At 44.7% G+C, this 26741-nt stretch overlaps 1 protein-coding gene across 1 annotated transcript in view; it reads left to right on the top strand.

Moving 5' to 3' along the window:
- LOC126092259 (sodium-coupled monocarboxylate transporter 1-like) overlaps positions 1-26741 on the top strand; it is a 196587-nt gene that overhangs the window by 60661 nt on the left and 109185 nt on the right. The window contains exon 7 of the mRNA XM_049907769.1: positions 15394-15548. Within this exon, the coding sequence (XP_049763726.1) occupies positions 15394-15548 (155 nt within the window). The remainder of the gene's footprint in view (positions 1-15393; positions 15549-26741) is intronic.

Genomic DNA, 26741 nt, shown 5'->3' with positions numbered 1-26741 from the left:
ATCTGTTATTATTTCGCCGTATATATTATTGGCGAATATTCTTTTTAATAAAACAATTTTTAGGGCAATAACAAATGAATAATCTTTTTGATTGGACCATGAAACGAAAAATTTTTACATTAATTTAAAATTTCTTTATAAAGAATAATAAAATATAATTAAAATGTAGATATCCTTCCGAAAATGTGCGTTTACTCTTCTTTGTTTTTGATTGGTGGTTGAGTGGATTTCCCTACGTCAGAACGTATACAACGCCACGCCGAGTCGTCTTGCGCCGCGCCTAATTGTTTGATTAAAAAGAATATTCGCCAATAATATATACGGCGTCCGCAGCTCGTGGTCGTGCGGTAGCGTTCTCGCTTCCCACGCCCGGGTTCCCGGGTTCGATTCCCGGCGGGGTCAGGGATTTTCTCTGCCTCGTGATGACTGGGTGTTGTGTGATGTCCTTAGGTTAGTTATGTTTAAGTAGTTCTAGGGGACTGATGACCATAGCTGTTAAGTCCCATAGTGCTCAGAGCCAATATATACGGCGAAATAATAACAGATGCACAATTGTTATAGGTAGAGGGCACTTTTTACTGTTACCAATCAGGTTACTCTTAAATACTGCGATATAATGTTTTAACAGATTGAAATTTACTTTACTTATGACAGTGAACTGTGTGTTCTGTACGGACAAGTTACTCTGTAACTACAACATATGGTATGTTGGCATTTTATATGTTCCAAAATTTCTTTTTGTAAACTAAGATATTTTTTCACTAACTGTATCTCTCTTATTAATTACATTTTTAACATTGTCTAACAGATCTGAAGATGGGCAGCTAGCCCGAAACCGGTAATTGAAAATAAAGAATAGCGATCGAAAACTGAAACTCCATATTTTACAATATAAATCAATATGTTTTGTCCCTGTCCTATTTTTCTACATAGTCTCCATCACGTTCTATGGCCGTACGCCAACGTTGTGGAAGAACATGTACTCCCTGTTGGTAAAAGCTCTTGTCCTGTAGGCGTAGGCATGTTTTCACTGCATGACTGACAATCTCGTCGTCTTCAAAGTGTGTTCCCTGTGGAGAATCTTTAAGCGGCCCAAAGAGGTGGAAGTCCGAGGGTGCCAGGTCTGGACTGTAAGGTGGATGAGGCAGCGATGCCCTACCCAATTTGGTGATGTGATCCCGGATTCTCAGACTTGTGTGTAGGCGTGCACCATCGTGTTGGAGCAAGATTTCTGTTGGATTCTTGTCCGATCGAACACGTCGGGAACGGTTCCTGAGTTTATTCGGAGTTTTCACGTATGCCTCTGAATTGGTGGTTGATCCTCTTGGCATCACATCCACGCCATCACAGTCCCAGAAGACTATCACCATGATTTTCCTGGCAGAGGGCGTTGTCTTGAATTTCTTCTTTTGTGGTGAATGAGGATGATGCGACTCCATGGACTGCCGTTTTGTTTCCGTCGCAAAGTGATGCAATCAGATTTCGTCCCCCGTAATTATCCGTGACAGAAAGGCCTCTCCGTTGATCTCAAAACTCTCCAGCAATTGAGATGAAATGGCCTTTCTTTGAATCTTGTAGTCCAGTGTGAGCATTCGTGGAACCAATTGTGAGCACCTCTTTGAATATCCGAGAGTCTACAGTCATTGCAGACGCACTTCCAATGCTGACCGACAACTGTAGAGCAAATTGCCGAGTTGTAATGCGCCGGTCGGCACAAATAATGGTATGCTGACGATTCAGCATGTCTGGAGCGGCGGCCGTGGCAGGACGTTCCGAGCATGGCTGGTCGTGGTCCTGAGGCTATAACTTTCTTTACCCATCGCCGAACTGTACTCCTATCAGCTGCAGCATCACCATACACTACACAAACGTTTACGGTTGTTCACCGCGGATTCTTTTGCTGCACGCAAGAATTCAGTAACAACACTTTGCTTGTAACGTGAGTCCTATGTAGACGCCATTTTGGCGTTGTACTACGGCTCTACCACCTGCCAGAACGGTTAGAAACTTCACCAGCGCACAGAACAAACATCAAATGTGAAGTACCAACAAGGACGTTTCTCTCTATATACTAATGGCTTATTAAAAATGTAGGGAAATTACTAATTGAACGACACTCGTATATTGGGTTCCAAAAACACTGCGTGACAAAGAAAATTAAGCACCCACAGGACAGGGTTGGATGAGGATGTAGCTTTGTACACGTACATACCATCGTATAATTGTGTAGGCTTCCGCGGCCAGAGTCAGTCGACATAAAAGTTTTCTGGGTTTGGTACGGCGTCATAATGTCAAAACTACTGCTGCTGTAGAAAAGCCAACGTTTCGGCCACGATTGCAGCGGCCTTCTTCAGGGTCTAATGGTGCGTTCTAGCTATGCAGTGTCCTTTATATTTTGTTGTTAGTGTTCACTGCGCATGCCATTACGCCATAATTTAAAAAAGGTAGTTAGTTTATTGGTCACTTAAGGAAGAAGGAGAGGGAACTTTATTTTAATAGGTTATTGCGGTGGAGAGATAACGTGACCTCTGTTGTCATTGTCTCTTTTGTTATGTACCATGATTGGTCGAATGAGAAGTTTGCTGCTGTTCTGCTGTTTACCAACTGCTGGACGTCGGCCGCGCGGCGGCCGATACCCGCCGGTAGTGCTCGTGCCTCGTGTTGACAGTGCGGTCTGTTGGGCTCTGATTGCTGGCAGCCAAGATGGGGTAAGCCTGAGTCCATCCTTCCTGTTCATGTTGTTAGGGTGTTTAAGTATTTCGATGGCTTCTCTGATTTTGCGTTTCATCTTAACTGGCTGCTTGGCCAACACACAGGCTTCGCTGAATTTTATTTCTTTTCCGCAGTCATGGTGAAGTTCTGCCGCTGCGGATTTGTTGTGTTGCCCTAGACGAATATAACGCTCGTGCTCCCGAATGCGCGTTGCTATTGGCCTACCAGTCTCGCCAATGTATGCCTTTCCACATTAGCATTCCACCTTGTAAACGCCTGCAGTGTGTAATGCATCCACCTTGTCCTGGATCCTACGACCACTATAGAAGACATGCTGCACCCCAACGCGGCGAAGGTGTTTACCTACTCGGTCAGTAGCGTTTTTCACATAGGGTAAGCGTACTGTTGGCTGCAGTTTGTCTAGTTCCTGCTTATCTTTCTTGCTTGTGCTCGTCGACAAGGCTGTGTTTATCGACTTATGGCTGTAGCCATTGGCTAGAAAAGTTGTGCGTAACCTTTTAAGCTCAGGTGTGATGTTTTGAGCATCACTTAGGCGCTGCGCACGGATTGCCAAACAGCTGATGACAGAGTTCTTCTGCGCTGGGTGGTGGTAGGATTGGGCGTGCAGATACCTGTCAGTATGTGTAGGACTACGATATACTCTGTGCCCCAGTGTTCCCTCCGTTCTCCTGTACACTTCGACGTCTAGAAATGGGATAGCACCATTCTACCATCGGTCAATAGAATTCTTCTGGGCTGTCGACAGTATTGTCAGTATATAAAATTGCTGACTGACTGTTAGTTAGCTCAGCACAGAGCTCTGAGGAAGGCCGTTTGCAGTAGTGGCCGAAATGTCAGACAATTTTATATGCTGTCATTGCGGTGAACAGCCGAGCAGAATTCTATTGGCAGTGACAACGGCTGCGGAAGCCTACGCTTACACCATCGGTGTTTATGTAAATGATTGGCGTTACCATTTTCTCTGACAAGAAGTCCACCAGAGTACATTAGATCCTTTTTAGTGCTATTACCAGGCGTAGTAGGGTATATAATCAATGTGAACGGTGTCAGATGTTCAATTATGTTAGTGAAGGACATGGAGATGCCATGTGCACGTGTCAGATATAGTTATCAGCAAGTGACCGATTTTGAAAGGGGCTTCATTTTGGGTCTCCATATGGACAGCTGATCGAATCACAGGTTACCCAGATTTGTCGGGTATTAGCAAGTGACAGTGCGACGGCGTAGGAACATGATAGCAGGGATACTCCCCGTCAAGGGTCCAGTCGATCACATCTAATCGCCACAGCAGAACGTCGTCGTGTTGTGCACAATCACATCGTAGCCCTTCAGCCTCGCGATTGCTATCCGAGAACAAGTAATGGGAGCCTACAATCTTCTATGACATCTCGCGCTGTTGGCCAGAAACTAGCAGCAGCCAGACTACAGAATCACCGTCCCATTCGGGGGCTGCCGCTAACAGCACAACAGAAACGGCTGCGTTTGGAGAGGCGCAGTGAGGGGGAAGCGTGAGCTGATGGTGAGTGCTGTCCCATTGTGTTCAGCAGCGAATCGCGGTTCTGCACCACCAGGATGACCGTCGATCGTGCGAATGGCGGCGACCTGGTCAGAGGTCCCATTCTTCCAATGTTTTTGAGAGTGTTGAAGATTCAGACCTCTGTTGCCAAGGAGAACAACAAAGCGAGAGTCGATACGGGAAAACAAGCGTATTACGGTGAGTGATATTGCAACAATGGTGAACATTAATAAGGAATCACCCCGCCATATTGTCCATGACGTGCTGATGTTCAAGAGAGTGTGTGAGAGGTGTGTTCCAAAACATTTGACTTTACAAATGAAAGAAAGGTTAATGGATGTGTGCAACAAGACCAGAAGTTCGTCTGCTTGCCCCACCAACCGAATTCCCGCATCTGGCATCTTCATATTATCACATTTTCGACCCACTGAAAGAAGCTATTAGCGGCTCGAGGTTCGCTGATTAAGAGGAAGTCCAGGAAGCAGTTCATAACGGGTTACACAGCCACCCCCCCCCCCCCCCCCCCCAAGAATTCATTTGAGAAACTTGTTCAGTGCTGGCGTAAGCGCATAAAACTTTGAAGGGATCACGTTGAAAAATAAATACGTGTTGTATTCCATCCTCGCACTCGATCCTTTAAAACAAATTCCGACTTTTTATTGAATGATCCTTGTATATTGGTGCTATTGCTGCTTTAGCAGATGATATGAATAAAAAAGAGAGTGATGTACATCGGATGTAGGCAAAGGTCGTTAGACTTTTTCTGTGGTGTTAGTGGTTAGGGACGTGATGTCACCTTCCGCTGACCGCTCCTCAGTTAAATTATTTACGAATAATGGACATTCTTGTTGCGCATCCGAAAGAGGAGGATCTGCCCGCGTCGTGTGAGAACTTTGCCTGTGCCACACACCGAGGAAGTGACAGCAAAATTTTCAGTAGTGTTTGCACACCACGAAACCGCCTTCAGCGTCTCTCTCGTGTGTGCAGACGGGAATCGAAAAACTGTGATAGTTTCCCGCACTGCCTCCCAGTAAGTGAAACTGTTCATCACGGATGAATCCGCAACAGTTGTAACTGACAAACCTGTATTTGGATAAAATCGTAGAAACTCCCCTGGCTTCAGGCTATAAACCCAATGTTCAGAAACTACAAAAAACAAGGGAAACTATTAGGGACATTATATGAAATTAATTAACACTAAAAGGGTCCATACAAATGTGAACATCAGGCTATACCTTGAATGGATATTAGAAAATAGTACCAGTCATAGTTCGTTCTATCCCAGGCTTACCTTAGTTGACGCCATTCGTTCAATTTTTGATCTATTAGTAGCGAGTGGCGTTTGGGAGGAAAGCTGGGGGTTTGGTCACTTGATAGCTATGTTTTCTTCGGTTGTCCCTCCCGTTATACCTACAACGGGTGACGACCATTCTAAGGCTTATATGAGTACTGAGGCGTCTCATTACCGTTCGAGTAGCAGTCTGTTGACCGCTTTTGCAGACTTTCGGAAAAATGGTTCAAATGGGTCTAAGCACTATGGGAGGCCATCAGTCCCCTAGACTTAGAACTACATAAGCCTAACTAACCTAAGAAGATCACACACAACCATGCCCGAGGCAGGATTTGAACCTGCGACCGTAGCAACAGCGCGGTTCCGGACTGAAGCGCCTAGAACCGCTCGATTACAGCGGCCGGCCAGAACTGCGCACTGGGTACGTATACGGTATGCTACTTCTGAGGTTCAAAAATTGGCATTATGCGGCTTATACGCCTTCATTTTACTTTCTTAAGCTTATAAAACATTCATGGCCGTTCGTGTTTCATTGCTAGGTTACACTAGTCTGGCAATGAGTGTGTATTTGTCGATTCATTCCTTTTTTTTGCGCTTAGGCCCTGTTTATCCGACATGGTAATGGTTGACTCAAAGAATCTTTTCATGCCTCACCCGTGTGGGATCTCGCATGCTACTTGAATTTTTAGGTGACTGACGCGGTTTTCTCGTACATAACCAAGCTGTGACCTAATATTCACATTTGTATGGAACCTTTTTGAGTTAATTAATTTTATATAGTATGCTTACTACTCACCCTTATTCTCTGTAGCGCATGATGGGATTTACATCCTGAAACCTGGGTCGTGTGTACGATTTTATCCAAATAAAGGATTTCTCAATTACAGCTGGTGCGGATTAATTCCACATGAAAATTTTTAGCAGGTTTTGGATGTCCCACAAAGTATCTCTGCGAACACGTGTGTGGGGGGGGGGGGGATTACTGAATATTGTTCAGGGTTTGATGCCTGGCCGGGTTGGAGATTTTCTCCGCTTGCGGACTTGGCGTTGTGTTGTCTTCATCATCATTTCATCCCGTTTGACACACCAAGTCGCCTCAGTGGCGTCAACTAAAAAGACTTGCACCAGGCGACAGGGCTCCCCACAGGTGGTGCTCTCGGCTCAATCACACGCATTACCTTATAGTGGTGCCAGTACCTCTGTACGTACTCTGTTCCCCCTTGTCAATAGTTGTGGGTGACTGAATTCATAATCTGAACAAATTACGAAGCTAGATTTGTGGCTAGTTAGTAATCATGTGGCATTAACTTGTATCAAAATTAAAGGGACGGTTAATCGCCGGATGATTTTTCCTTTTCATATTATTTAGATGTTTGCATCATCTTAGTTTTTCACAGTCACTTGTAGTAACTAAAACACGTCCGAACAGATCGTGCTTAAGTATCATGTCATCACGTATTTGTGAACTATCAGCCATTTGCCATGTGCACTGGTCAGCCAAAACATTATGACCACCCGCTTACCAGTGTGATGGACCGTCTTCGGAAGCAAAACAGCAGCGATTCCGCTTCACATGGATTCGACAAGTCTTTGGGAGGTTTCCGGTGGTATGTGGCTCCATACGCCTAAGCACAGGTTACACAATTCCCGTAAATTGCAGGCTGCAGATTTGCAGTTTGCACTGGGTACCCAGTGGTTTCCTATCGGTTTCGTATCAGGCGAATTTGATGCCTAAAAATCAATGTGATGATCATGCTCCTGAAATCACTGTAGTGCGATTCTGATATTGTGTCATGGACAGTTATCCTGTTGGAAAACGCCATCGCCACTGGGAAACATACGAAGTCACGGACAGTTATCCTGTTGGAAAACGCCATCGCCACTGGGAAAGATATGAAGTCACGGCCAGTTATCCTGTTGGAAAACGCCATCGCCACTGGGAAACAAACGAAGTCACGGACAGTTATCCTGTTGGAAAACGCCATCGCCACTGGGAAAGATACGAAGTCACAGACAGTTATCCCGTTGGAAAATGCCATCGCCACTGGGAAAGATACGAAGCCAAGGAGAGTTATCCTGTTGGAAAACGCCATCGCCACTGGGCAAGAAACGAAACCAAGGACAGTTATCCTGTTGGAAAACGCCATCGCCACTGGGAGAGATACGAAGCCAAGGAGAGTTATCCTGTTGGAAAACGCCATCGCCACTGGGAAAGATACGAAGCCACAGACAGTTATCCTGTTGGAAAACGCCATCGCCACTGGGAAAGATACGAAGTGTGAAGAGAGGAAGGGATGCAGGTGATCCACAGGAATGTTGAAGAAATCTACAGCTGTCATAGTGCTTTCGCTTATTACCACAGGTCACACAGAAGCCCAATGAATGTCGCCCTTAACATGATAGTTCGCCCCACATGCCTGTATCCATCGTGCGGTGCGTGTTTTGAGCAGTCGTTCGTCTGGATGATGGAGTATCCGGACATGCGCCCATCGACCTTGTCTAATAAGAAACGTGATTCTTCGTACTACGTAACATGTTTCCATTGCTTCACGGGCCAATCGCGGGGCTCCCGCACCCACTGTAATAGTAATTAACATTGCAGCTGCTTCAAATAGGGGTCCTTGCCGCGGAGCCTCTTGTTCAACTATTTGCGCTGGATGGTGTTCTCCGAAACACTTTTACTAGCAGCAACATAATATTCTATCGACATTTCTGCCAGAGATCGCCGTCTAACCTACTTAACAGGGCGAGCGAGCCTCTCACCTGCACGTTTTGCAGTGAGTCGTGGATGTCCAACAGTTTGTTGCCTACTCGTGGTTGCCCCACCCTGCCACCAGATCCCACATCTACTGACGACAGCTTTGCCGTTTCCGAACTGTTCCTTCCCAGGAAATACTGTAGGCCATAGCAATCCACACTGTTTAAGTCTCCTATGTCAATGGATTTCCCCATCTGCAGACCTTATCGACGTCAGAATGATGCTTGCTTCCTCTCTGTTCCACTCATACACACTGCTTGACAATTACTCAGAAAGAGAGACACTGTTGGACAGGGATGGCCACAGATAATGATGGACGAATTTGAAACACAGTATGTACGTGGAGTGATAGATTGATAAAGATAAATGATAAAGATTTCGCCACACGAGAAAGCAGGATAACAGACATAAATAACTTTCATGTTTGACACATGCCAGTCTTCCAACACAGAGGTCGATATCGGACTCTCAGTAAGGAATAAGCCCTCCTCGGGCAATAATGCAGATTTTGGAGCCGGCCGCTGAGGCCGAAAGGTTCTAGGCGCTTCAGTCCGGAACCGCGCTGCTGCTACGGTCGCAGGTTCTAATCCTGCCTCGGGTATGGATGTATGTGACGTCCTTAGGTTAGTTAGGTTTAAGTTCAAAAATGGCTCTGAGCACTATGGGACTTAACTACTGTGGTCATCAGTCCCCTAGAACTTAGAACAACTTAAACCTAACTAACCTAAGGACATCACACACATCCATGCCCGAGGCAGGATTCGAACCTGCGATCGTAGCAGTCGCGCGGTTCCGGACTGAGCGCGTGAACCGCTAGACCACCGCGGCCGGCTAGGTTTAAGTAGTTCTACGTCTAGGGGACTGATGACCTCACATGTTAAGTGCCATAGTGCTTAGAGCCATTTAGAGCCACATTTTGTACCTATTTTTGATGGTGCCTAATAAGCTGTTGTGGAGTCCTCGGAGGCTGTTGTCCCACTCATCTCTCAAGGCGGTTTTTAGTTCTTGCACAGTTCCGGGAGAAACTGTTCGTTGGGGAACACTCCTGCCAAGGGAGGCGTCTTGTATAGTGTTTAGGTCCGGGGAGTGCGCGGGCCATTTTATACATTCGGTATCCTCACTTCAGACACCTCAGCGGTCCGGCGAGGACGGCCATTGTCTCTATAAACAAAAAGTTGGGACCTGCTTCCTAAACAGGCGGTCATGACCCAGAACAATTTCCCGGAAATACTGCAGTGGTTAACGGTACCTCACACAAAGATATGCTGCAGCGTTTGGCCATCGAGTGTAATGGCTGCATATTCATGACTAAGCTATGATGTGTAAAGTGTCCTCTTCTGTCTCCACAATAACTGGTGGCCAGAATCACTTGCCACAGTGAAGCGGGATTCGCCGCAGAACGTCGCTCTGGTCCCAACCAACATGCTCCCTGCACCAACGAACTCTTTCTTGACGATGGCGTGGTTGAAGTGGTACGCATTTAACAAGCTTCCGAGCATAAAGACCACCTGAGCTAATTGCCGCGAAATGGTTCTGGCAGAGACATGTGTGCCGGTAGCGGTTTCAGGAGTTGCAGCAATCTGCGTAGGAGCGAGATGTCAGTTCTTTTTCGCCACCAGGGCTACGTATCGATCCTTTTGCGATGTGGTGGTTCGTCTGCGATAACCAGCATGCTTTCACATAGCACTTACACCTTCAGTGGCATTGTTTGATCGGGAGATGACACTTTTGGACATGCCAATTGCTATGGCCACAGTGCTGATACTTTGACGGTATTCGAGCCGTCTAACAGACAAGTTGCCGTACCAACCGAATGTCGCACTAATCGGCTCCACAACAACTTCCGTCAAACGCAGTACTGCATGAACTGTCGAATGCATACACAACGTTCGTGCACAGGCTTTGCTGAAGTTAAGACGTCCCGCCCTCTAAATTTCCTTTCACTATCATTGGTCGGGAATTCCGTAGCAATTGTCGGTTGTTCCATAGCAATTGACAGTTATTCCTTAGCAAGTGTCAGTTGTTCCTTAGCAGCTGTCAAGCAGCATATGTTCCTTACTGCGCCAGGTACTTCCAACACCACAAGTAATATTCAATCTGAAATCAAACGATAATTAAATCGACACCGTAGTAGATTAATCTGCCACGAGTAATGAGTGTAGCAGGCAAACATCTATTAGGCGCAATAAGAATGTAGTGGCGTTTACATGTTGGGAATGTGGGTCTCACGGGGAGCGTGCAAGGGATAAGTCCCTGTAGGCGCACTATCCTATGCGCCCTCGGTGGATCAGATGGATAGAGCGTCTGCCATGTAACGAAGAGATCCTGGGTTCGAGTCCCGGTCGGGCCACACATTTTCAACATGTCCCCAATGATGTATATCAACACCTGTTTGCAGCTAGGGTGTCCATTTAATTATCATTTCATTCTAGAGAAGCTGTTCTTTCGGGAACAAATACTACCTTCATATATAGTATTCAATCTCACAGTGGACGGTGAGCATAATTTTTTGGATCACCTTTGTACATTAAAAACTTAAATTCGCGTTGGGCCTCCAGTTCCTCTCTATTTTATTCGTTTAATGTACAATGGTTCAACTAAGGTTGTTCCTGATTAATTTGCTCATCCCCGGCACAATTATGCGCATTTCCTCTACATAGTCTCCATGCTAACCGGCCGGTGTGGCCGTGCGGTTCTAGGTGCTTCAGTCTGGAACCGCGTGACCGCTACGGTCGCAGGTTCGAATCCTGCCTCGGGCATGGATGTGTGTGATGTTCTTAGGTTAGTTAGGTTTAAGTAGTTCTAAGTGCTAGGGGACTGATGACGACAGAAGTCTCATAGTGCTCAGAGCCATTTGAACCATTTGAACCATCTCCATGCTATCATACATACTTGTTGGTGATAAATTACGGTGCGCCCACAGAAAGCTGCTATATGAATGGTATATCTTTCAGCTGAAAAGGTAAGTTCTTTTTAGTAGGTTAGTAGTTGGGTAATTGCTGAAAGGTTTTAATGTAATTTTGTAGTGTTAGTAGAAGTAGTTGAGGTTTCTTTCTTTTTTAATCTCCCTTTTCTTAAGTATCAGAAATAATATTAAAACATACCTTATAACTGTCGAGGGAAATGTGATCTCTATGGCCTATTTTAGCGTTTTAGATATAGGTGGTAATCATGAAGAATACATAACGAATAATAAATAAAAAACTAATCTACACTGTATGATCGAAAGCATGTAGTATGTGGAGTTGTCCACGAGGTGTCACGAACCGCGGACCCGCTATTTTAAAAGGTGCTGAAGCGTATTGTGTTGTCAGTAGAGAGGTCGTAACAGCAGAATGGGTCTGTCAGCAGAGCTCAGTGACTTCGGACGTGGACTAGTCATTGACTGTGTAACAGATTCATCAGAGACATTTAAACCATTCTAAAGTTGCCATTCTGAATCAAGGCCAGGCAGATCTCGTGTACTGATGAACAGGAACAGTCGAGCACTGCGGAGTGTGTGGTTGTAAAAAAATTGAGTGAAATCAGCGCTAGGAATTACTCGCGTGTTCCGAGGGCCACTAGCAGTCTGGCTAGCACAGTGACTGTTCATAGGGAGTTAAAAAGGACTGGGTTCAATGCTCGTGCAGCTCCCCATAAGCCACGCATTTCTGTAGTCACTGCGAAGCGACGCTTGAGGTGGTATAAAGAGTGACGCCATAGGGAAGTGGATGACTGGATCAAGCTATACCCTAGAGGGGTTTGGGTTTGGTATATGTCTGGTGAATGTTACGTAACGTCATGTGCAGTGCCAATAGTGAATACGGAGGAGGTGGTGTTGTGGTATAGGGATGTTTCTTGCGGTTACAGAGCTGAAGAAAACGCTGAATACGAAAGGATACGAATATATTTTGTGGCATTGTGTACTGTGTGCAGTAAAAGGAACAGTTTAATTAATAATAATACAACCATAGTATGGTCATGGAAGAATGATAATTGCTCCATTAATGGTCAAGCATTAATGTTGATTGTAACAGCATAACGATGAAACAAGTCATAAAGCATTTGCGAGGTAGTGGTTTGTGAACAACACCTTACCTGAAATGGTCTAGCCTGCCCAGAGTCTAGATCTGCATCCAATGGAACACCTTTGGGATGAGCTCGAACGTCGACCCCAGTGTCCAAAATCACTACAGACTCTGGTTTCCGCTGTTGCGGAAGAAAGGGCTGCCATTCCTCCACAGGAATTCAGATTGCGGGCATTCAAATAACTACGCACCCACAGACTCAGCGTTGTAACATTAAAAGTTTTGGCTAGTCTCGTTGTCTAGCGGCTGGGATACATAGTTGCCGCATTACAGGCCAAATATTGCAGAGTCTACAGTATACGAAAAGAATACACACACGAATCGAATGGTCGAAGGTTTCTATCACTTGGCAATTGCGAATTATAAATGTAACATATAAATATATAAATGAAAGATTGCAATTAAATAAAATCTGCAGGTACTATATTAAAGACTTTAAATGATGAGTACGATAGTAGAAGTACTTCTGCAAAACACTTATTGGTGTCGATGGTCCAGAAATTAAATAAAATATAAATTGAATAACAGGGAAACAATAGATTCCTACAGCACGTAATTGGATATGAACAACAACAAAGCTCGCGAGATATTCAATTCTCAACGCACACTGCGTCTTCACATTCTCCAAGTCTCTCCCGCGACACCGCGTCCGTCGCGCCGTCGCGTCCAGCACTTCCCGTGTCGGGTGCCGTACTCCCAGAACTCCGCGACCCTCCTCACCCGAACTCGCTTCCATCCAGTCTCCCCATTCACGAGCGCTGTGATTGGCTAGAGCGCTCGCGCCATGTCTTCTTGGCAACGCACCCACACAAACATAATGAAACACATACGAAGTACGGATTTGCATTTAAATAACTTGAAATTACACTACTGGCCATTAAAATTGGTACACCACGAAGATGACGTGCTACAGACGCGAAATTTAACCGACAACAAGAAGATGCTGTGATATACAAATGATTAGCTTTTCAGAGCATTCACACAAGGTTGGCGCCGGTGGCGACACCTACGACGTGCTGACATGAGAAAAGTTTCCAACCGACTTCTCATACACAAACAGCAGTTGACCGGCGGTGCCTAGCGAAACGTTGTTGTGATGCCTCGTGTAAGGAGGAGAAATGAGTACCATCACGTTTCCGACATTGATAAAGGTCGGATTGTAGCCTATCGCGATTGCGGTTTATCGTATCGCGACATTGCTGCTCGCGTTGGTCGAGATCCAATGACTGTTAGCCGAAAATGGAATCGATGGATTCAGGAGGGTTATATGGAACGCCGTGCTGGGTCCCAACGGCCTCGTATCACCAGCAGTCGAGATGGCAGGCATCTTATCCGCATGGATGTAACGGATCGTGCAGCCACGTCTCGATCCCTGAGTCAACAGATGGGGACGTTTGCAAGACAACAACCATCTGCACGAACAGTCCGACGACGTTTGCAGCAGAATGGACCATCAGCTCGGAGACCATGGCTGCGGTTACCCTTGTCGCTGCATCACAGACAGGAACGCCTGCGATGGTGTACTCAACCACGAACCTAGGTGCACGAATGGCAAAACGTAATTTTTTCGGATGAACCCAGGTTCTGTTTACAGCATCATGATGTCGCATCCCTGTTTGGCGACATCGCGGTGAACGCACATTGGAAGAGTGTATTCGTCATCGCCATACTGGCGTATCACCCGGCGTGATGGTATGGGGTTCCATTAGTTACACGTCTCGGTCACCTCTTGTTCGCATTGACGGCACTTTCAACAGTGGACGTTACATTTCAGATGTGTTACGACCCGTGGCTCTACCCTTCATTCGATCCCTGCGAAACCTTACATTTCAGCAGGTTAATGCACGACCGCATGTTGCAGGTCCTGTAAGAGCCTTTCTGGATACAGAAAATGTTCGCCTGCTGCCCTGGCCAGCACATTCTCCAGATCTCTCACCAATTGAAAACGTCTGGTCAATGGTGGCCGAGCAACTGGCTCGTCACAATACGACAATCACTACTCTTGATGTACTGTGCTATCGTGTTGAAGCTGCATGGGCAGCTGTACCTGTACACGCCATCCAAGCTCTGTTTGACTCAATGCCCAGGCGTATCAAGGCCGTTATTACGGCCAGAGGTAGCTGTCCTGGGTATTGATCTCTCAGAATCTATGCACCCAGATTGCGTGAAAATGTAATCACATATCAGTTCTAGTATAATATATTTGTCCAATGAATACCCGTTTGTCATCTGCATTTCTTCCTGGTGTAGCAATTTTAATGGGCAGTAGTGTATATGACGCGATCGATAGTAAACGGCCACTTTGATATCCAATAACTCATGTACTATTTATATTACATGCCTGTAATTTATACGAATTTAGGTTTACAGTAATAGCTTTCTAAAGACACGTAGATCTACGAAATCGGATGAACCGTTTAGATTTTGGAAATTCGTTTCTGGATGTTTCTTGTATAATTTATCGTCAGATACTAAACTTTAAACTAATAAATACATTGAAAATCTGATTAAACCATCCGAATCGTCGTGCAAATAGTGGTAATATACATGTTTCTTTTTGAGGTTCGTGATTCATCTGGCTACTATTAATTTCTATACGAACTGTGAAATGTCTGCCATTAAGGTTTCACAAAGTCCGCCATCTTTGGCCCTCCCGGCGCACGGCGTCACCAACGAATTCCCAGCCACGTGCTCGATGGACCACGCGCTGGGGCTACCCCTCTCTCGTCCGGCTAACGTTCGGCATCACGTGTTTTCTTCTGGGCCCCGGCTGGCCTAGCGGTCCGTGCAGCCACTGCTTCCTCCGAACTTAGAATATTTCCAAGGCGCGACGATTCGCCTGGTACCTCACAAAATGCATCACTGAAAGAGTGCTCATCAGAGATCAATCCTCATAAAGGCGACGCATGGACATACTCCACATTAATGCCCACTAACAGAAGTCTGTGACCTTTTGGTTGGGTAGTGTAGGTAGCTTTCAGAACTGCTTGGCAATGAAGGCAGTGTGTTTTGTGTGTCACTGTACAAGGGCGGCATCAGGGCGGTGGTGTGGACAGACGTGGTGCAGTCGCTGGTGATGTTCGGCTCGGTGCTGGTCGTCGTCATCAAGGGCACCGTCGACGTTGGCGGACTGTCCGTCGTCTGGAGCCGCAACGTCGAATCGGGCCGCATCGAGCCACCACTGTGAGTACACTCCAATCTCCTCTTTCTTCCACTCGATGTCAAGGGAAGGTAAAGTGAGTCAGTTCTGAAATTACACTTCATAATGAAAACAAGATTTAAGAAAAACCACTTTCATACGATATTTCGTCAGCGTAAAATGGTGCATATGTTTGGAATTCTAAGATAATAACGAAAGGCAGCTGATAAACAGGGTTAACGTAACGTACACCGACAAGATTTCGGGTGTTGTTCTGGGGTATTGAGTGGTTTTGTATAAGGGACGTGTGGTCTCCGGTAGCTCGTTAGTAATGATGCAATTATGATTTATTCGGTTTCTTATAACAGTTACTTTTTCAGTTTGTGAAAAGAGCTTCACAAAAGTGATGAGACTTCTAGTCTATAACGGTCGACCACAAAGTATACAGTCGAAGGCCGTACACTGCAGAATCGGTGTGCCAAACAGGCACAATCTCCTTGAACTTTGAGGCAATCATCACACCGTCGCACCAAGTTGAAGATATCTGTTCGGTAAAACACAGTGTCTGTCCTGCTGCGTGAAGAAGTCAGTAACTGCCTACCGGACATCCTCGCCGCCAGGAATCGTCGACCCTTCGAGGCCTTTTTCAGGGATCGAATGCGTGATAATCGTGTGGGGAGAGATCAGAACTATAGGACAGGTGCTCGAGTGTCTCCCACATCGGTTGGCTCATTACGACATTCGCAGTATGGGGGCTGCCATTTTCATGAAGCAGCAGGCAGCACCCCTTGTCGCAGTTTTCCCTCAACAATGATTTTTGACAGACATGGTGCCTATTGCTTCTTCCTCCGAGTGATGTCTCCGGTGTATGTCGTTCGACAGCCAAGAAAAGACTAATAGCACGTTGGCCGTGTTTTGGAGCATTCGGCAATGACGTCGCCATAGTTCTCGTTTACGCGTTTACCGGATGCCCGTCGGAAAGACACAAATGCCACACTAATCCCTTACCTACATTTCGGTGCTTATATACCCGCATCGGAGTCGCGCTATATCGCATATACGTTGCAGAATCTCCCTCAAACGGAAGCTTTTTTATCGCCCTTCATATTATGCACTCACCAAAACGTATAACATAAACACGTGCAACAACCTCGAGGCGAAACACCTACACTTTCGGCGCAGATACCGTATGCAAGCTTGAGGGTGAAGAGTAAAGTAGACATTACTGTTAACAACAGAAAGGACAGTGGGTGAATGCAACAAGATTGTCTTCAAACAACTCACACAGTGCAAAGTGTCAAAATTTGCATTGTTGTGCTGATATTTTCGGAGAAACACAAATACAAAGATAAGAGAGGGTGAGATATCGAACGAAATGCAATTAACCTGTGGGCCCCTGATCCCTTGCACCAAAATAATCCGAAAATATTCCTGAACGACCTCTGAAATTATTTTGGTGAAATCCAATACGGAAAGAGCGAAGGACGTTAAGATAGCGAGGCAGCCTTTCTCTTCTACTGTCCAACCTTTATGTGCAAGAAGCCACACAATAAATGTTCAGGAAAAGGGATTAAAGTTCAGTGTGGAAGCCATCAACCGAGGGGGCTGAGAATACAAGTGGTACAATCGCTTGCTGAAGAAAACTGAAACAATGACGGCCAGAGTTAGATGGCTGTTTGTAAATTATGTGAATTACTCTCAAAGCATCACATATTTTTTGCCAGTGGTCAGTTAGTCTGTGTATAGTTCTAGTAGCGAGCCTGGCAATGCTTGGCGATTGCTATATATGTATGGGAATTAGATATACGTCCTAATCAGCTTCTCCCTGTCCGTCTCCGCCTCCCCCTCTCTTTCTCCATGCCTTACTCCCACCCATCTTTGTCCATCACCTTGTGAGCTTGGGGTTGATCTGCTATTCTGTTATTCTGCGCAACGGATTAATCTGAGATGTACCCTTTACCCTGTGGCTCCTGCAAGATGCAGTTTCCACCCCTACACTACTACGGAAGTCAGACAGACGCTCCTAACGTTCTAAAGAGAAATGCCTGAAAAACTTTCAGCAATAAACATCTTCTGGAGTCGTCCGCTGTAAGGAAATGACACAAAAATTCACAAAATTTTTACGTAACTAGTGGGATACTTGGGTACTGGAGTAGTGCTAGTTAGTGTAAGAAAAACATGAAACTAACGAAAATTATTATTTATTCTGCAAAAATTCTGAGAAATCACAATGGCACTTTTAGTTATGAATTGAACAAGTTATGTCCTGGTTCTTTTTGGAATGTGAAGTTACCTCTCAAGGATAGGATTCGCTAATGAAATTTCTATACAAGGTTTAAGATTGTTATTGACTTGGCAGAATGGCTGAGAGGCGCGCCTACTCAACTTGAATAATTATCCTTTAGAATGTTGCTAGGTACGGTTGAGGCTGTCGCATGTGAAATGCAGTGAAGTGTACTGTTGTGGAGGAAATATGGGGCTCGCAATAGCTGTAGCGCACAATACCGTAAGCTGCAATGACTGCTGTCTGTGCCGCTCGCTGCTGACAAATAAGATAACTCTCGTTCTATCTGGATTGACCTTCGCCAACCAAACTCTCCCTATGCCTTGATGAAGTCAAGGATTCCTATTCGCCCCTAGTCTTACTATTGGCGTGGTACACTGGTCAGATAACCAGTCCACTGCGATGCCACTCAAAAATTCGCTCACAGGCGTTTAACTATAACTCTGTCTGTTCACACCGCACAATAAGTGTGTCAGCCAACACAGTGAACAACGCTTAATCGCAAGGACTCAGTATAGAGTCGCACTTCGATTCGCTCTCGTCAGAGGTGCTCTCCCAGTGAAGTACTGAGGAGAGACTTGTTCCTCGCTCCAAGAGCGACAACGGAATGGTGCCTCTCCACGCCAGACGTGGAGGGCTGTATCTTTTGGTCTCTTCCATTACTCCTTCAGCTCAAGGCGTCAGAAATATCGTCTGCTAATCAGCATTGCCCTTCTAAAACGGGAGAATGATGTTTCGTTTAAGGCGACCAATCCGGAAATCTGTAGTATCAGCGTTTGGCGTTTGCTGTCTCCCTGTGAAAATCTCTGAAACTGCTTGCTATGTGTAAAGAATGCGTAGGTTGGACGCTCCCACACAATGTAGCAGAATTTGCTTTTAAGCCAAACACTGGGTCGTTCCCCCTTTTACTTGGGCACACACTGTCTGCTCCACGGGCGGCTGAGGTTGACTCGTCCTCTGAAGGGGCCGGCCTCCCAGTGTGTGGTAAGCTCCTGTGACCGTCGTGTCTGGAATGTGTGTGTGTATGGCAGCCTTGAGTATTGCAACCCCGGTGTGCACTTGTTATTTGCATATCGTTTACATGAATTCATACAACATTGACTTTATCTTATCGAATTCGGGTTCGAATGAAGTGTCTTGATGTGTGGAATATGATTGTGGGAGGGAATATGTAAACAATGAAGGTCAGGAGGCCACGGCGTCTTACAACCTTCCTCCCACTCCCTGTACATCTTTTATCCCACACTCTCTCCATCCATCTCCTCCTCCCTGTTCTCTCTGACCATATCCTGCTCCTCCTGCTTTCTATCCGTTTCCTCACCCTCCTCTATCCATCACCTCCTCCCCTATTCTCTGACCTTATTTATTATTATTGAAAACGGGACTTTGATTGGGAATAGAAGTCAAAATGAATGGGTTAATCGGTTGAAATCATTAGTACACGGAGTATGAAAGAACCTTTCCAGCATCCGGATGTGTGAGAACAGTGGCTTTAATGAACGTATTTCACATGGTTTTAATCTACGAACATTATGAATTACCTCGAAGAAAACGATTTATTGACACATAGTCAGCACAGATTCAGAAAATATCGTTCTTATGAAACACAATTAGCTCTCTATACTCATGAAGAATTCATTCCATATTTTTGGATTTCCAGAAGGCTTTCGACACCGTTCCTCCGTCTTCTAACCAAACATGCGTGCCTATGGAATATCGACTCAGTTGTGCGACTGGACTCGTGATTTCCTGTCAGAAAGGTCACAATTCGTAGTAATAGACGGAGAGTCATCGAGTAAAGCAGAAATAATATCCGGTGTTCCCCAAGGAAGTGTTATAGGCCCTTTGTTTTTCCTCACCAATATAAACGTTTTAGGAGACAATCTAAGTAGCCCTCTTAGATTATTTGCAGATGATGCTATATTTACCGTCTTGTAAAGTCATCAGATGATCAAAACGAATTGAAAAATGATTTAGATAAGAGTGCTGTATGGTGCGAAAAGTGGCAATTGACCCTGAATAAAGAAAAATATGAAGTTATTCACATGAGTACTAAAAGAAATCCGCTAAATTTCGATTACGCTATAAGTCACACAAATCTAAAGGCTGTAAATTCAACTAAATACTTAGGGATTACAATTACAAATAACCTGAATTGGAACGATCACATACATTACATTGTGGGCAGAGCAAACCAAACACAGCGAGTCACTGTCAGAACACTTAGAAGATGTAACAGGTCTACTGCTTACACCACGCTTGTCCGCCCTATTCTGGAGTATTGCTGTGCGGTGTGGGACCCGCATCAGGTAGGACTGACTAATGACATCGAAAAAGTTAAGAGAAGGGCAGCTCGTTTTGCATTAGGGTAATTAGTGCCCAGACATGATACGTGAATTGGAGTGGCAATCATTACAACAAAGGCGTTTTCCGTTGCGGCGGGATCTTCTCATGAAATTTCAGTCACCAGTTTTCTCCTCCGATTGCGAAAACATTCTGTTGGCACCCACCTACATAGGGAGAAATGATCATCACGATAAAATAAGAGAAATCAGAGCTCGCACAGAAAAATTTAAGTGCTCGTTCTTCCCGCGCTCCATTCGAGAATGGAACGGAAGAGAGACAGCTTGAAGGTGATTCATTGAACCACACGCCAGTGATTTATTGTGAATAGCAGCGTAATCACGTAGATGTAAATCTACGAACAGGTAGGATTCGCCCCAAATGATGTCACTTCGAAGGAACTGTTGTACCTTTGTGTATTCTGCAAGAAAGACTTCGATCGAGGTTCTTGGCCAGAAAGCAATGACGCCAGTGACTCTTGTTGCGGTGTCAGTCGTGATAATTTGATCTTTTCGCTCGCAAAACATAATCCTGGCGGTTCGTGTCGAAACCTCAGAGCATTGTAGTGTTGACAAACATTATTAATTGTTCCAAAGCCGACCGATACCTCCGCGGGGTAATCGACTATAGGATCGTATCTGAACACCAAACGTTCAGTTCGAATTGTCACGTTTGGCGCCTGTTTTGTCGAGGTTCTAAGTTATTTTGTGCATAAACTCCAACTGAGAGAGTTGATATCGACAGTACTGTTGTTCTGGAGTCAAAATGGATCGGGCTTGAAAAATTCTTATTTACAAGTATTTGCCTGCAAACGTTATCTACGTTCTTCGTGTAGTTGACTTACGTTTCTCGTTCGTCGACAGGTATTTCGACGCCTCACTGATGGCATTTTTTCCCAATGAAATAAACCACAACCTGGAATCAATTGAATGTTTGCAAGACCCTAAATTACCACGAACTGACATCATTGCAACACACCAAAGATATGATCACCTCCTCTAACACACAGAAATATATCTTTCAATTGTATTCTTTTCCACAAAATATCAATATTCAATGAGGAGTTCCCACCCCATGAACCATGGACCTTGCCGTTGGTGGGGAGGCTAGCGTGCCTCAACGATACAGATAGCCGTACCGTAGGTGCAACCACAACGGAGGGGTATCTGCTGAGAGGCCAGACAAACGTGTGGTTCCTGAAGTGGGGCAGCAGTCTTTTCAATAGTTGCAAGGGCAACAGTCTGGGTGATTGGCTGATCTGGCCTTGTAACAATAACCAAAACGGCCTTGCTGTGCTGGTACTGCGAACGGCTGAAAGCAAGGGGAAACTACTGCCGTAATTTTTCCCGAGGGCATGCAGCTTTACTGTATGATTAAATGATGATGGCGTCCTCTTGGGTAAAATATTCCGGAGGTAAAATAGTCCCCCATTCGGATCTCCGGGCGGGGACTACTCAAGAGGACGTCGTTATCAAGAGAAAGAAAACTGGCATTCTACGGATCGGAGCGTGGAATGTCAGATCCCTTAATCGGGCAGGTAGGTTAGAAAATTTAAAAAGGGAAATGTATAGGTTAAAGTTAGATATAGTGGGAATTAGTGAAGTTCGGTGGCAGGAGGAACAAGACTTCAGGTCAGGTGACTACAGGGTTATAAACACAAAGTCAAATAGGGGTAATGCAGGAGTAGGTTTAATAATAAATAGGAAAATAGGAATGCGGGTAAGCTACTACAAACAGCATAGTGAACGCATTATTGTGGCCAAGATAGATACGTAGCCCACACCTACTACAGTGGTACAAGTTTATATGCCAACTAGCTCTGCAGATGACGAAGAAATTGAAGAAATGTATGATGGAATAAAAGAAATTATTCAGATAGTGAAGGGAGACGAAAATTTAATAGTCATGGGTGACTGGAATTCGAGTGTAGGAAAAGGGAGAGAAGGAAACATAGTAGGTGAATATGGATTGGGGCTAAGAAATGAAAGAGGAAGCCGCCTGGTAGAATTTTGCACAGAGCACAACTTAATCATAGCTAACACTTGGTTTAAGAATCATGATAGAAGGTTGTAGCCGGCCGAAATGGCCGAGCGGTTCTAGGCGCTACAGTCTGGAACCGCGCGACCGCTACGGTCGCAGGTTCGAATCCTGCCTCCGGCATGGATGTGTGTGATGTCCTTAGGTTAGTTAGGTTTAAGTAGTTCTAAGTTCTAGGGGACTGATGACCTCAGATGTTGAGTCCCATAGTGCTCAGAGCCATTTGAACCATTTAGAAGGTTGTATACATGGAAGAACCCTGGAGATACTAAAAGGTATCAGATAGATTATATAATGGTAAGACAGAGATTTAGGAACCAGGTTCTAAATTGTAAGACATTTCCAGGGGCAGATGTGGACTCTGACCACAATCTATTGGTTATGATCTGTAGATTAAAACTGAAGAAACTGCAAAAAGGTGGGAATTTAAGGAGATGGGAACTGGATAAACTGAAAGAACCAGAGGTTGTACAGAGTTTCAGGGAGAGCATAAGGGAACAATTGACAGGAACGGGGGAAAGAAATACAGTAGAAGAAGAATGGGTAGCTTTGAGGGATGAAGTAGTGAAGGCAGCAGAGGACCAAGTAGGTAAAAAGACGAGGGCTAGTAGAAATTCTTGGGTAACAGAAGAAATATTGAATTTAATTGATGAAAGGAGAAAATATAAAAATGCAGGCTAAAAAGGAATACAAACGTCTCAAAAATGAGATCGACAGGAAGTGCAAAATGGATAAGCAGGGATGGCGAGAGGACAAATGTAAGGATGTAGAGGCTTATCTCACTAGGGGTAAGATAGATACTGCCTACAGGAAAATTAAAGAGACTTTTGGAGAGAAGAGAACCACTTCTATGAACATCAAGAGCTCAGATGGAAACCCAGTTCTAAGCAAAGAAGGGAAAGCAGAAAGGTGGAAGGAGTATATAGAGGGTCTATACAAGGGTGATGTACTTGAGGACAATATTATGGAAATGGAAGAGGATGTAGATGAAGATGAAATGCGAGATAAGATACTGCGTGAAGAGTTTGACAGAGCACTGAAAGACCTGAGTCGAAACAAGGCCCCCGGAGTAGACAACATTCCATTGGAACTACTGACGGCCTTGGGAGAGCCAGTCCTGACAAAACTCTACCATCTGGTGAGCAAGATGTATGAAACAGGCGAAATACCCTGAGACTTCAAGAAGAATATAATAATTCCAATTCCAAAGAAAGCAGGTGTTGACAGATGTGAAAATTACCGAACAATCAGTTTAATAAGCCACAGTTGCAAAATACTAACACGAATTCTTTACAGACGAATTAAAAAAGTAGTAGAAGCCGACCTCGGGGAAGATCAGTTTGGATTCCGTAGAAATACTGGAACACGTGAGGCAATACTGACCTTACGACTTATCTTAGAAGAAAGATTAAGGAAAGGCAAACCTACGTTTCTAGCATTTGTAGACTTAGAGAAAGCTTTTGACAATGTTGACTGGAATACTCTCTTTCAAATTTGTTGTACCAAAAAACCTACAAAACATAGTCGGCGCACGAGAAATGGGGCACAGCATTTCCGAGGCAGCAATGATGTGGAGATTTTCCCTTACGACCATTTCACGAGTGTACCATGAATATCGGGAATCCGGTAAAACATCAAATCTCCGGCATTGCTGCGGCCGGAAAAAGATCCTGCAAGAAAGGGAACTACGACAGGAGTGTAGTCCTTCAGCAAATTGCTGCAGATTTCAATGCTGGGCCATCAACAAATGTCAGCGTGCGGATCATTCAATGAAACATCATCGATATGGGCTTTCGGAGCCGAAGGTCCACTCATGTACCCTTGATGACTGCTCGACACGAAGCTTTACGCCTCGTCTGTGCCCGTCAACACCGACATTGGTCTGTTGATAACGGGAAATAAGTTGCCTGGTCAGTTGAGTCTCGTTTCAAATTGTATCTAGCGGATGGACGTGTACGGGTATGGAGACAACCGTGTGAATCCAGGGACTCTGCATGTCAGCAGGGGATATCAAGATACGACTCTGACAGGTGACACGTACGTAAGCATCCTGTCTGGTCACCTGCATCCATAAATGCCCATTGTGCATTCCGACGGACTTGGGCAATTCTAGTACAATGTGACACCCCCAAACGTCCACAGTTGCTACAGAGTGGCTCCAGAAACACTCTTCTGAGTTTAAACACTTCCTCTGACCACCAAACTTCTCGGACATCAACATTATTGAGCATATCTGGGATGCCTTGCAACGTGCTCTTCAGAAGAGATCTCCACCTCCTCGTACTCTTACGGCTTTATGGACAGCCCTGCAGGATTCATGATGTCAGTTCCCTTCAGCACTACTTCAGACGTTAGTCGGGTCCGTGTCAAATCATGCTGCGGCACTTCTGCGTGCACGCGGGGGTCTTACAAGATATTAAGCAGGTGTACCACTTTCTTTGCCTCTTCAGTGTATATCAGTGTGGTTCCAACACATACCAGCGATTGTTCATAGTCACTTTCTATAACCCTCTCATAGTCTGTATCTGCAGGATCGTTTGCATTTCCTTCTGTGGTATCTCTTGAACATGTCTTTCCTGGGAAACACTTGTGACGCTGTACCAGTGTGTTGTGCATTTTTCAGTCTTCCTTGACTCCTTCTTTGACCACGTCATCTTTTTCTCCACTCCTTCTTCTAACAGCCATGATAACTGCTGTCTGGGAATGTGCTACATTGCTATAGAACTTATTATAAAGTGGAGGGATGTAGTTCTTCATCAGATTATTTCCATTTCTCAAATTATTTTTTGAAATTCATATTGATGCAAAGGCTACAGAAGAGGTGCTCATGTGGGAAAAATACTGGGCCTCGTGAAATCCGCTATTGAAAACTTTGTTAGAGGATTTTCTTTGCTGATTCAGAGCCGTCTGGCGTTCCTCCATTATACTGTGGTTCTTTCTGAGCTTTAGAGACTTTATACTTTCCTATGGCATTCATGACTTTAACTGAAAGACAGTTTTCTGTTTTCATTTCAAGTACTTAAAACTTCCTGCTGACCGGCTTCAGTGCTTCCGTCCTGTCTAGGGAAAGAATTACGTGGCTGAGCTGTTTCCTTGGCTTTTAGAGAGACCAAAATCTGTTTCACATTCCACATATGTATTCCTAGGTTCAAGGACCTTATGAACTATTGTGTCCATATGCTGATTTTCCTCAAGGTGTGCAAGCAGTATTTCAAAAAATGATCTATTTAAACATGCATTAATGTTAGTACAAGTATTGTTAAAAGCGCATAGGTCGGGCTGTTGCTGTACTTTCAAAATACACATATCTGAACTTCCATTAAAGACAGCAGCAATTATCCTTCTGTCGGCCAGTTCTCTTGCACTAGTTGCATTCTACATGCAGTCCGGGCATTGACTTAGATCTTAAACTTTATCGTCACAGAGTGCGGCACTATGCAGGAAATCACTTGTACTTCTTTTACTCGCAAGGGATTCACGCTTTAGATTACCAAATGTGCATTTAGATCATTTTTTTGTGAAATGTCACTTGTACCCCTTGTACTCTCGTCCCATCAGATACATTATTACCTGATGACATTGCTACCCTCAGTGAATTACGGAATGACCAATTTAATAATCACAGAATGAGGAGGGGCAGTAACGAAAGAACGACAAAAGTAACATCGAGTAGATTAGCGACGTACTTAACATCGCAGTTGTGGACCACTCAGAAGAAGAAGTGAAGAATTCTGCAACCTTGCAAGCAAAATAATGCGCTATGGGCGAAGGAAAGAAGCAAAGAGGATTAAAGAAGCAAATGAGCACAGGAAAAGAGATCATTCCTGGTCAAAAAGATTTCTACGAATCAAACGTATGTGTCTACCCCAAACGTCCCTGATTTATTTGCCGTATGTATCTTAATCTCTGTCTTCTCCTTCAGTTTTGGCGCTCTTAGGTTCTCTCTAGTACAGTGGTTTCCAACATGGGGGGTTATTATCGCCTGAGGCGTGAAATTTAATTTTGTGAAGGGTGAAGACAGAAGGGTTCAACTGTATTTCGGTCACGAAGTCAAATTATTTTTAAAAGAGAATTACTGTTACCAGTATTTCGTAAAAGTATACCCAATAATTAAATTTTTTATTTCAAATAATAGCATTAACAAGTGACAAAAGACTGTGGAAGTTACAGCTTGTGTGAAAGTCTTCCTCACGTAGCCTACCCACTACACCCATACTTTGTAACATACATCTATGACAATAAAATTGAGACACCCATATTATATATGCTTCAGCATCTCATGAAAATACCTTCTCCGGATTATAGGTACAGACCAAAAATAGCTTTATATTTTACTCTGCAACAATAAACGAATTAACTGACAGCACAACAGTAACTACTTAATGACTGCTGGTCTGCTGTTGTGCCTCTTGTTACCAGTGCCAGTGAGACGCAGTGCACTGGCAGCCTGAAGTCATCCCATTTCTGCCATTGCAGATGTAAGAAGTTCAAATGATTCAAATGGCTCTGAGCACTATGGGACTCAACTGCTGAGGTCATCAGTCCCCTAGAACTTAGAACTACTTAAACCTAA

Source organism: Schistocerca cancellata, chromosome 7 (assembly GCF_023864275.1).
Source record: "Schistocerca cancellata isolate TAMUIC-IGC-003103 chromosome 7, iqSchCanc2.1, whole genome shotgun sequence".
Taxonomy (NCBI): Eukaryota; Metazoa; Arthropoda; class Insecta; order Orthoptera; family Acrididae; genus Schistocerca; species Schistocerca cancellata.
Note: the sequence above shows the minus strand (reverse complement) of the source record. Positions and strands in the feature narration are given on the sequence as shown.